This window comes from Malurus melanocephalus, unplaced genomic scaffold (genome assembly GCF_030028575.1).
Source record: "Malurus melanocephalus ecotype Western Australia unplaced genomic scaffold, MMel_1.1 scaffold_1242, whole genome shotgun sequence".
Taxonomy (NCBI): Eukaryota; Metazoa; Chordata; class Aves; order Passeriformes; family Maluridae; genus Malurus; species Malurus melanocephalus.
In genome coordinates, this window is record NW_026624474.1 from 19,567 (window position 1) to 32,679 (window position 13,113).

Here is a 13,113-nt window from a genome sequence, read left to right on the forward strand (position 1 = left end):
GGACGGGACAGCACGGACGGGAGAGCACAGCACGGAGGGGACAGCACGGAGGGGACGGGCGGCCGCCCGGCGCCAGGTGAGCGGCTGCGGGCTGGCGGGAGCAGGGGCGGCCGGAGGCGGGGGGGTCTCCCGAGGGTGGGAGGGATCGGCAGCGCGGCGARCKGCGGGGRTGGSAGYAAYGCTGAGCCGGGTGGAGGTGAGCGGCGCTGAGGGGCCGGGAGGGATCGGCAGCAATGCTGAGCCGGGTGGAGGTGAGCGGCGCTGAGGGGCCGGGRGGGATCGGCAGCRCGGGGAACTGCGGGGATGGCAGYAATGCWGAGCCGGGTGGRGGTGAGCGGCGCTGAGGGGCCGGCAGGCACAGGCTCCCTCGGGATGGGCTTTGCCGCCGACTCTCCCCGCAGGGACGAGGGAGGTGAGGGCGGGGAGCTCCCGTGGTGGCGGTGRACGGAGGAGCGCAGGTCGGGGAGCTCTGCCCTCCACCGCCCGGACCAGCGGCTCCGCTCGGTCCCGGGCCCTGCCCTGGAGSGCATTGCGGCTCGGGGGCTGAGCGGGACGGTCCCGCGGTGCGGCCGGGCCCGTTGGGACTCGTGCCGGGCCGGTGCCGGTCTCAGGGGCTGCGGGAGCGCGGCCCGGCTCGTCCGGAGCAGCACCGCGCCCCTCACCGGGTACAGCTCTCCGTGCTGCTGCTGCTGGCGGAAAAGTCTGCTTTCCAGCATTATTTTAAACGCTWAATCAACGGCGAGAAACATTAAGTAATGTATTTAAATTGGCTTAAAGAGTGAGTGATTTTGGCAGAGGTCGGTGGGGTTTGAATGCGGTTTAGACGGAGAGACGGGGTGGTGTCCCGTTGGGACGATATTGCTACACTGGGTGGGGGATTTTTTTTTTTTCTATGGGAGCGGGTGCAGAGAATATATCCAGCCCAAAAGTTTTCCCTGCTTTTTTTTTTTTTTAATATATATATATTCTGCAAAGAAGCCTGTATCACTGAAAAGGATGTCTTCAGAGTCACCTTTTTGTGCACAAGAATTATTTCTAAGAGAAGGGTTCTCTGGGTTTTTTGGTCATGTCCACTGGCTAAGTGTACTGGAAGCATCCTTCCTTGACTGAATTTACTTTTGCTTTGCAAATCTATAGGTTTTACCGTTCATGAGTAGTCTTTATAACACCACTGGACTCTGTTGCTTTCACTGTGTTATTTTGAATTAAACTAAAGAACAAAAAATACATCTTTGCTTGGGAGGATCTCCAAGTACTTGCCTAGCAAGGAAGCAGACTTTTTAATTTAATGATGAAGGCAAATGTCTAAAGTGAAATGCTTTGAAAGAAGATGCAGGAAAGAAATTGCACATAAACAAAATTTGCTCAGATACAAATAGTGGCCATAAAATTTTCTACCAACTGCAAGATAATACTATGTTATTTCTATGATACCTAGTGAACTAGTTATTGGTATCTTTAGTAATACTACTTTAGTATCTTAGAGTAATTCTGTAGATCAAATGGAGTTTGTTAGCATTTTCTTTTTCCTTCAGTGCCTTCCAAATTTAAAGTCAAACTTCTGTTTTTAATACATCAACAGAAATTGGCTCAGATTAGGGCCAGTTGGAGAGAGATGAAAGACTAAATTGCCATTCTCAAGTTAATTACTCAATTTATACTTTTTATGCCATGAGTTCTTTTAGTCAGGTCTTCCACTAGTAACTGTAGAGTGTTGGCAGATTGAGAAAGTTTTGGACTTAATGGGCGAATAACTCTTGTCGAATTTAGACCATTTTTAGTTTTTAGTATGTAACAGTCATCTTGGCAAATGCAGTSTAGCTTTAAAACTGATCACTACACTTGAGTTTGAAGTTTTATGTTGTCAGTGGAATACTAGATTAGATTATTTGAAGGCCAAAATAAGGGTAGCTCATGCAAGTAATCTCATAGACTTCAATGTAAAAATTAGCATGAATAAGGTTTGTTATTTGGCCTGAAATGTTAGCTTTCTACTGGTGGTTTTTTATCTAGGTTCAGTTAAAAGCTTTGCTCTTTTCCAAATGCAAGGACTTAGAGAATATTCATTTGTTGGTAGGTGCTTCTCAGCTTGTGAACATGAATGGAGTTGATTGTTTTCATTTGTTAGATAGGTGCTCAAGGTTATGAGGCTCTTMCTCTTCCCAGTCATAAATTCCTGGTGGAGTTACAGTGTGGGAAGGATCTATAATTGCTCCATGAAAAAGGCTTGTGTAGCTATAGGGTAATTAATATGAATCAGTTACTTGGGATTCTTGCATTCCTTTTGTGACAAAATACTTACGAAATTTATTGTTATTCAGGATGGACAAAGGATCTTTTGTAGCTGATATTAAATCAAAGACAAAAAAAAACAGATCTCAAATTCTTCCCTACATGAGTTACACAGATTTGTCTTCACTGTGATCTTAACATTTTGTATACCACAGGTCCTCAACCTGTGAGTGCTGCCTACTTTAGCTTCAGGACAGTTTCATTGCAGGTGTTTTGCAGTGGAACTAATAGAAGATTTTACAAGTGTATCTGGMAGTTCAAGCCCTAGACTCAGCATTTTCTGTCTTTCCTTTATGGATGAGTGCTGCAGCACAGAAATATAAATACTGTTTGACACAACAGCTGCTTTTCAGCTACTGCCTTATAAAAATGTGATTTTGTTGTTCTGTTCTAGGCCCTCCTTTGCTGGCTACTTGAATACAGTGTTCTTAAGATCTCAAAGGAAAATTATATTTAGTAACATGATTAGGTTTTTTTTTGTTTTAAAAGAAAACTGTAGAATGTCAGTTATACTAAATGAGGCARTACATAGAAGAGAAATATTTTATAAAGTTCCCCAATCTGCTTAAAAGACTTTTTCAGTCTGTAGAATTTACAGAAAATTACTAGAGTTTATCACAGTATTTGTTTTCTGTAATTTACATGAGTACCTCAAGTGATGCTTTAGTTACCAAAAAAGAAGAACCCCTCACAAATTAAGCACTKTTCTCATTTATGGTGYTCTCATTTATGGTGTTCTCATTTATGGTCTTCCTTAAAGGAATCATTGAGGAGTTAAGGTCTAAGAGATCCTTCAGAGGGTTTGCCAGAAGTTGACATGTTTGACAAGATGTGACACATTTAAAAATGGCAGAATTAGAAAGACAAGGGGTAATGTATTATTATAATTATGGAAATGTTATTGTGCACACATAACAAAACTCAGCATCTTTTRCTGATGCTTGTAGTGTTCAAAATATTCTCTTAATTAGTCCCTTTATTTAAAGAAAAAAGTTACTGTGCCTCTCTGCCTGGATTTATTAGACATTTGGGCATGCTCAATGGTGATTGCTGCCAAATTCCACAYTTAATTTCCCAACCAGACTTTGAATATCTTTGTTTCTTTGGGTCCAAATTAATTATGGACGTAAGCTGACTGAATGGGTTTCTGATGGGATTTATGTTTTGAAGTGACTGTTCCACCATTACTTATTCATAGCATAGTCCAAGTGTTCGTAAAAGTTGAATTAAAAATGCTTTATTTCTGTCACCCTCATCTATGTTTTGGCAAGTCAGCGATATGGTTATTGTGGTTTATTTCTGAGAAGGCTAGTCGCTATTTTTTTTAATAGAGGTGGTGATGATGAAAAAAGCCATGTGAAATGTGGTTGTACAAAGTGAATTTTTTGATCTGATGCATTTTGGGGGCTGCACACAGGAATGGTTCAGGTTTAAATAAACTGTTCTGAAGTTGCTTTCARGTCATCTACTCACGTGTGTGATGACTTTCAATTTGACAATTCAAGTATTTACTAATGTTTGCTATTGACTGAGTTGTTTCAGTTGAAGTGGTTTAATATGGGCAATGATAGCATTTCCTGTCCCCTTGCAGAGACTCACATCGAACCCTGGGGAGGAGTAGTGCTAAAGTAGACCCAGAATGCTGGTCTGGAATAACCTTGTTTCCTACAATGTCTTCATAGAAGTTCCTTAAATATTTACCCCAWATGGAGACTGAAGTGCCAATGTGACTGTRTTTCCTTAGGCTGTATAGGGTRGTGRTGCCGTGTTCTGTATCAGAGTTTTRGTGGGRCTTTGGAAGATGTTTGCTTCAGTGCATCCAGCTTTCCAAACTGATAAGTTTTATTTCTTTGGTACAAACTGTTTATCTTGGTCATTGGGCTCTTGACTGAAACAATCTGAGAGATTGTTACAACCAGCCCTCCCCCAACCAAAAACCTTCACCAAAGATTGTKCTCCTAAGCTTCCAGAGAAATTTTAACAGCTCCAAGTGCAAGCTCCAAGATCCTGTTAAGTCCATAAAGTGAAGCTTAGGATGAAATCACAGTGTAATTTCTTTTTTAGGGTGTTGCTGTTCAAGCCAAGAGAGCTTGGACAGGGGAGTAGGGAAGAAAAGTGTAAACTGAGCAGAAACAACTATTTATTTTCCCCCACTTACAGTAAGATGAAACATTCAGAACTCTTTTTTTAAAATTTTTTTATTTTAAGTGGGAAAATTGAAAGCATGAGCTGGACAGTCTTCTTTTGGCAGGCCTAGTCCTCAGTTGAYTCCTCAGAGCCTGCTTACATTGTTCACTGATATGAATACTTGAGGTTTAGAAAACTCTTTGTCCTTCCCTCTTTCTCTGTGCATCAAATCAAGTCCTGTAATTGAATACAAAGGTTTTTGAAAACTTTTTGGTTGTTTTKTTTTTTGTGCTTATATGTCTGTATACTGTTTCTTATGCTTTTACACAGCTCAGGGTTCCTTTAATCTTTTTTGATGCACCAACCTTTGTGTGGTCTTCGTTGTATTTTTCAGTCTTCTGCTCTATGAACACATTTTATTGTTTCCCCCTCCATAAAACCTATATACATCCATACCCCAAAGTGTTAATGAAAATATAAACAATGTTCCTAAAGTTGAAATAATCAGACTTGTGACAATCGTAATACTTTTATTGCATCTCTGCTTTTCTTACTTCATCAGTTCATTGTAAACTCTTTYAAGAGGAAACCTGCTCAGCCATTGTCACTGAAGGGCTTTTTAGTTTGCTCTAGAATTAATAGGGGGTGTGGGTTATACTGTGTTCTTGAGGGAAAACACCATGCAGACAAGGATTTCCTGCATAGTGTAAAACTTTTATAAGAGCAAGAGAGAGGCCTCTTGCTCATCTCCCAGGTGACRATTGGATAGGAGGAGGTGAAACATTTACAGTCTGGATAAGAGGGAACAAAAAATTGCTTGTACTTGTCTCCTGTCCCATTTTTTTAACTACATAGGACACAAGTTGCTATATCAGAAAATTAAATACCAAAAGTGGGGTTTTTTTGGCACTGAGGTCCGTAATGGAGAGGCATCCAAAAGCATATTACATTACTGAATTCACTTACACAGGCCTTAGTAATTAAGTTTGCATTTTTGCATGAATCTAAGGGGAAATCTGTGCATTGAAGTAAAGGCAGACTTTGGCTTGCAAATCTTGGTATTTGTAATATAAARTACATTTAAAAGTCTTTCTAATGGCACTATACTGCAACAGTTGAAAGACTAAACAAAAGAATGGATTTCTCAGAGGGTTCTTCCTCCTGTTCAGTTCTGCTAAGAACTGAATCAACAAGCTGAGAGTTTTGCAGATGACTGATGTCTGTAACTAAGTGGCGTGTTGCTCTCTCTACGCCAACTTACTAAAAAATAAAATATTTAATATCTTTGAAAACAGTAAAGATTTATATCAGAAGGAAGGTGCTTGAACACATTACAGTCTTAGAAAATGCTGGTGTTCTACATAAAGTGACTGTATGAACATGGTGACTGTAGAATACAATTTTTGCAGACATGGTTAACACTGGAGAAAATTAATGAAAACCAGGTTACTATCAGACAGTAATAATCCTCTTACCATCTTCTGGAAAAACACATAAACCCCCCTCCCCCCCATGGAACAACATTTTAAAATCAATGGTGCTAGTTCTGCTGTTAAGTCAGYGAATACTGTATGTGCCAAGATTTACTGTGACACAAGAGTTTCCATCATAAGTGTCCTCCCTATTACATCTAAGTTGTTTCAGCCAAAATTTAAAAATAACATAAAAACTTTACTGCATTTTGGTTCCAGTCTGGAAAATATAAAGAGCTGATGGAAGAAGTCTACAGGCTTACATTTCTGAAAGAAAAGACATCCAGAAGTTCTCATACCTGGGCAGTATGATGTGTTTCTCTTGCTCTTGTTAGCTTTTTATCACCTGGWATAGATTTAAATAAGGCAGAATGTCACAGAACAGCAGCCAGAAGCTTGCCATTCATTACTAGTCTCCTCCYCAACAGTAACTTCTATAAATTTGGGAAATACTTTCATTGAAATCAGAAATCTTRGTAGGGGATGACTACAGAAAACAGAATGGGACCCAAAGACTACGGATGAAATAAGTGTGATTTGAACAAAACAGTTTGAAGTGCAGCAGTAGGCAGCATGTTTGGAAGTAAATGAGTGATTGCTTTGGATCATGATTTCCAGCAGAATTTTCTGTAACCAACTGTTTATTTATCACTCTGCATTGGCAGTGAGAACCTGCTCTGACTAAAACTTAACATGAAAAACTAATAGTTTGTTAAATGTTAAAGACTGCCAGTAAATATGTATTTTCAACAGAAATTGTGAAATTTAATTTAACAAAATACATTATAGAACAAACAGCTGTATTTTTATTTTCCACTGTCTTTGTCTTTAATCCTATTGAAAATGCATCAACAAATCTTGACCTAGTGTAACTGTCCAAAGTCTTGCAAAAAGTCATTTGAGCTGTGACCATATCAGTATTTCTCTTTACACATTTACTCAGTTCCTGCTATCTGGATTTTATTGCTTTGCCCAGGATCATTAATTTTCATTCGTAGTTTTGAATAGTTTCAGAGTTCTTGATGTGACTGTGTTCAGTGAACAAGAAGCTGTAATTCTATCCCTACTTGTCTTTGCCAGGSCCATCTCAGGAGGTGAGACCAATGYCAAAAACCCCCAGATGAGATCAAATCAGCATCATATGTGACACAAAGCAAGCAGCTTGCCTCATTRCTTGCCAGCATCCATGGCTACCTACACTTGTGGATGCCACTGAGTATTTTGGGCTCCATCCCATAAACATTTTACCTGTTGGTGTCTAGGTAGTAGAGACAAGGAATACTGGAATTTGTGGTTTTTTTTTGTTGTCTAAATACTTCACTATGGATGGATGGTTTCATGTACAAAAGATTACCTCATAAAGTGGAAAAATAGATATGCAGCTTGATTTTGCTTGGAAGTGGCCTGATTTGCCACTRGAATGGGAAGTGTGAGTAAGCAAAGAAAGGACACACAGTTTTTGAGTTAGCATCTCTTTTAATCTTAGGAAATGGTATTGTAGATGCACAGGCCTTGAAGTTATCAATGTATTTAAGCACAATAGTTTTCATTATCAGGTTCTTAGGATCATTAATGTAATTCTGCTRCTTAGTTTCCTGACTGAACAACTTTATTCATACATGATTTTTAGGCATTTAGAGAAGCAAGCTGAGGACAGGTTTGAACATGTTTCCTGGGGATCTTTAGAAAGCTAGCCCACCTTTGCCATTTCTTGCCTCTTTTTAGTTGTTTTTGTTTGGTTTTGATCTATTCTTGCATAGAATTGTGTATATTAGATATTACCATTGTTTTAGCATATATTTGTTAGAAGTACTGTATGATGCATAATTCTTGAAAACACTGGCAATAATGTTGCAGTGCTCTTAATTTTTAAAAAGCCTTTGCTTTATGCTTTCTGTGTTATGTTGTTAAATGTGTATAATTTACTTGCATGTGCATTTACTCAGTTTCCAACATTTCAATTACTTAGCAACTTCACTGTTTTTCTGGCACTTCTCTTGCAGAGTTCAGCCCATAGTAACTATGGTATATTAATAAATACCTACATTTGTGTGAATGCTTTAAAAAAAAAATTAGCCCTCACCTTAAAAAATTTGAAACTCCTGAAAGTGTTCACCATTTACAGTGGCTAAAAGAAGGGAACCTGCTGCAGCCTGACACGTATGAGCAGCAGGATGCAGTTTGTGAGCAGTGGGAGTGCTGGCCAATACACTTGAAATTTGTGATGGCAAAGTTAAACTGCTTTCRGGCAGAATGCTCTGTTCTACCATAAAGCTATTTTATTTAAGAGTACCTCAGTGTTTCTTTCAGCGTGCAAAATATTGAGATGTACCTTTAATTTGAGAAGATCTTAAAAAAATATTTCATAGAATGGTATCTCTTATAATAGAAGGCAAATTCCATCCATCACTAGGAAGAAATGTGGACAGACCAGGTTTTCATGATACCCTGAACTTGCTGCCCTCAGTGATTTGTGGCATTTCTTTTTTTTGTCTTGCAATAACTTCTTGCCTTCATAATAATGTGAGGATTGGGAATCAAATCTTGCTTCTTGCTTGGGAGTTAACAGTGGTGTTAAAGTGTCACACGAGAGAACACATAGTGGACTGAAGAGATACTTTCTGAGATTAATAAATCTTTCTGGATAACCTCTCTGTGCTTGCTCTGTCAGTGTTGAGTTGGGTTTTTTGTTGTTGTGTGTGAATCTTTGGAGGGTTTTGTTTGTTTTTCAAATGTTGAAAGTGTCATTGGTGCAAGTAGTCATGGCCATGCTCTCGTATATTTGTGGGTCTTTGGAGAATTAAAGCATGAGTGAATTTTTTTGGGTTTGGGTTTTTTTTCCTTTCAGAAGCAGCTCTCTTAGTGTCTTGGCAATATACAGAATATCTGTGCATTTCTGTGCAATGTGTACCCAATAGTATAACAAGGTTGAAAAGACTTAAGTTGGAAACATATTTTATCATAATGTCCACACACCTACATGTTTTCTAGTCATTGTGGTTTATTTTATTTTTTTATTTATTTATTCTAGAATGGTTGCCTGGGGAAAACAGCACTGCTGTGTTGGCAGAATACAGGACATTTTCTTGAGATTCAGGATWGTTCAAGCAGTCTTTTTACTTCAGTTGTTCCTGGCTACAGCAAGCAAAGGTAAGAGAATTTTTTCCCMATTTGTCTAGTGTTGGTATTCCAAATAAATAGCATTAGTCTTGATGAATAGGACTTTCAGATATATTTAGAACAGGCAAGTTTTTGCCTCTTGAAATCAAGAGGAAAGACTGTCACTAACAAGAAATGAAACAGTTGGTGCTTAGCATTTTGGATGCTTTTTATGTTTTCAYAAAAAATCATTGGTAGTAACTTCTAGACTATGCATGAGGAGAGGTTGCACAATTTGTAATAACAAGACAAATCACGTCATTGCTGTTTKCTTTGAACTGGAAGCATTACAATTTTCAGAACTTGTTATTAAACCTTTTACACTGCTCTTATGAAAACACCACAAGATCCTTTGATCTGACACCACCTTGATTGTTTGAGTGTGTGAGTGTAGAGCATCTCCTGCATAGCTCTTGGTTGTGGATCTGAATATGACTGAGGAAAARGTAGGAAGGTCCAAAATATTTGAACTTGGCAGTTTATGCTCTTTAMATAAGAGTAAATGAAAAATAAATTCATGAGGTTCTTGTACAAATTGGATAACTGACATGGTGATGCTTTTGTGTGAGGTAAAGTCGAATAAAGTGAGGTAAAATAATTTGTGTGTTTTCCTGGCTGTTCTGTAAACTGRTGGTTARTCTGTCGTTAGGGTGCTGATAAGAAAGCTTTATGAATGACAATTATTATCTTTATATCAGTAGTATGTGATACATTTATTGTGTTAATAATRTGCTTAGTGTATTAAAAAATYGAGAGKTTTTTTTGCCATGTACTGACTCAATGGCTGGTTTCAGAAGCTGCATTCGTGGCATGTTATTTTGCTCTAGGTCAGAACTTCTTGCAGCTCGTATTTACTCCCTACTTTTTTAAAATTTAAGTATGCCTGCTTTATGACAGTGTATGAGCTATGAGATTTCATAGGTTACAGACTASACTAATTCTGACTCTTAGTTCTCCAAATATAGCAATTTTCATAAAATGTTTCTATGGAGAGAGAATGTGAGATTGAGGTGATAAAACTGCTACTAAGATGGAGAGGTTTTAATTTCTTGTACTTTAAATAGTAAAAAGGACAGAGCTGCTCAGCACGTGGACAGATGTCATACAAGACTTTTTCCAGGGAAAATTTGACTGCATCTAAAGTTCTGAGGAAGCAAGCAAAGAGGGATTGTGTTTTTCACTTTTGTATCACTTTCAAGTCAGTAATCTTCAAGAAAAGCTAAACTGACACAAGACTTTGTTCTTTCCCCCTATTTTGTTGCTTGTTTTTTTTTTTTTGTTTGTTTTAGGCTATTAGTACTGTCAGCACCATCTCCACTCAATTCTCTYCTCATCTGAAGTGCCAAAGTGTGTTTGTGTTCTCCAAAAAATATAAATGTAGAAAAACAAACAGTGTTCTTTCTGATGCTCAGGATGCTGGATATTGTCACGTTGTTTACCCCCAGCTAACCAAATAGAACTGTGAATAAAATGGAGGGATGAAATTAATTTTGAGGAAACAGTTCTTGACTTCAGATTTTCAGAACATTCARCAGAATCAAGTGACCCACATGTAGAAAGTTGAGAGTTTTAAACTTTTTAAAAGAACAGTTATGAGCTGTAGATGGAATGTGTGAGTATAGAAGTCTTTTGATGTCAATGTAATGGACTGCAGTGAGCCAAATGTGTCCCAGGCAGCAAACACTTGCAAGGACATTAATGACTATTGTTGTTATTAGTTAGAAGCCAGATTTTGCAGATACATAAACTTGTGACTATTTCTGTTCAAGAGAACTCCTGACTGTGTGAGTGCTCAGCTGTACTGATACAGTGGTTATTAGCAATATAAAGAAAATAACCCTGGTGCTTATGTACTGAGAGAATCTGCTCCTGTAAGTCTAATTCTAAATACCTACAGTTAGCTATCTCTTGTAAAGTTATCAGTTATCACTATATAAAAATGTTAAGAAAAAAGCAAGGGATTGCATTTTTGGTTTATGTTGTCACTCTCAGAAGGTTTATTTTAAACATTTGGAAGTATGTGCATATGTTTCAGGATTTCTCTTAGGGCTTAAGAGAATATGCTTAGTAAGTATATGCTTTTAGTTTTAGTGAGAGTAAAACTCCCAGGTTTTGCATTTATTAAAGTGAAGTATAGTAAGAAGAAAAAAATTCACATTTCTGAAAAGGCTTATGTCCCCCAATACAGCAAAAGACATTGAAAAGTCAGCCCATGATTACTTTGCATGGAGTTTCCTTCCCTCAAAATTGTGATTTTTTTTTAAACATTCAAAAATATTACCATTATTTATTTTTTCCTCCTATTTTTCTTTCTCTGGAGATGTTTGAAGCATTCTTTCTACCATGCTACCTTTTCTGTGGTGATAAAGGTATGCTGATGGCTCCTTTTCTGAGTGGTTTGTATTGTYTGGACCCAAGGACACAAATTATAAACCAGGAATGCCATTGTCCAAGCACAGGCAGTTCCAGCTCCTCAGTTCTATGGTCAAGGGTGGGTCACAGCCCACAAGCACCATTGCTAGAGAAAAGAAGTGATGATTAACAGATCTTCTGAAGGCTTTRCTGTAATGTCCTCTCCCACTTCCATTGCACCCACCCACATAGCGAGGAGACTTAGTTAAGATAATGCTGATAATTCATTTCTAACGTAATGCTGTACTGCACTCACTTGGAACAGCAAAGTGCATTTTCTGACTATGATTAAGATTTCCTTTGTGCTTTTTCAGCATTCTTTGGGTRGATACAGCATGTTAAAATTTCCAACCCTTTCTTGTAACAATTCAGATAGTATCAGTGTCTTTTCTGTTAGCTTTGTCATCCCTTTCTGGCACTGTTTTTGGCATAACTGTTTAGAACAAAGTGGGCCAGCTTTTCAGTTTTCAGAAGGGTAGACCTCTCTATGTAAACACTTTTCTTAGTTTAAGTTAATTCTTCAAGCCTTGCATATTGATCAACAGCAGTCTTTTTGGATTGTATAAGGCCAACCAGKAGAATCGTCAGCAGATTGATCTCATTTTGCATCATTTCTGTTGGCTACCTGTCTTAGGACTGTTTTCATCTGCAAGTTTCTGTCCACTCTGGCTCCCTTGACAACTTTAAAGTGACAACTCCCCTAAAGAATGCAATAGAATTTAGCAGCCCTTTAATTCACTATTGACACATCAACACTGATTTAGTGCTTAACATGAAATCAAGACTCTCAGAATTCTTTCATTTCCGAAACCAAGTCTGCTGATGATACTTAAAGTTTTGATGAATATTTTTGCTCAGGAATGTAATTCCAGTCTGTCAATTTGGATAGTTAATAGTGACTTCAAGTTTTGAAGCTGCGGAAATTTCCTGTACCAGTCAATTTGGTCGTCTCTGCATGCCCAAGATCTCTTACAGGAATTTTGGAGGCTGTATGAGTGTATGTCTGACATACACTGTCTGAGAAACAGCTGCTGCATCAAGGCTTTCAAAACCTTCAGCAAAATTTCTACTTAATAATGAAAGACTTGAGCAAATTTTTTTTTATTTGGAAAGACTGTGTCACCAGCGTTGGCATGTAACTAACTGGCTGTTTCCTTTATAAAATCAGTTTCTTCATGATCTGTTCATGCTGTAAGGAGGTAGATCTGTTTTAATTTTAATTTAAAAGGTAGGTACATTTGAACCTATATCTAAAAATCTCATATTTTATGACACTTTCCCCTCCCATCCAGTCTTCCTCATACAGCTCTTAAGTCATTTTAAAAATCAGTTTTCCATGCAGAAGTGGTCTTAGCTGATCATCCCAGATTTTGCTTTCAGACTCTGACAAGTGGCCAGATTGAATGAGTGAATTGATGCTGTTGGGTTGGGCAGGGGGGAAGTAATTCTACTGCTCACTCTGTGGTCAGGTATGTTCTTTTTATCCATTGCCATTTAAAACCAATCTAAGGATTAACTYACCATTCAAAATCCACTGTCTGCTAGTTATCTGCTTCTGCCCAGAGAGTTTTTTTGTTTGGTCTATAGCCTTGCATAGCACTTCCATGATGTATGTTGAAGTTCAGGAATGATTCAGGGTTGTGAAAAATGC

General features: G+C 38.4%; 1 protein-coding gene across 1 annotated transcript in view; it reads left to right on the plus strand.

Annotated features, from left to right (window-relative positions):
• Positions 1-12: 12 nt before the first annotated feature.
• Positions 13-13,113, plus strand: part of LOC130586658 (adhesion G-protein coupled receptor G2-like) — a gene marked incomplete at its 3' end in the record, with an annotated part of 42,250 nt that continues 29,149 nt past the window's right edge. The window contains exons 1-2 of the mRNA XM_057387533.1: positions 13-76; positions 8,923-9,041. Of these exons, the coding sequence (XP_057243516.1) occupies positions 8,924-9,041 (118 nt within the window). The remainder of the gene's footprint in view (positions 77-8,922; positions 9,042-13,113) is intronic.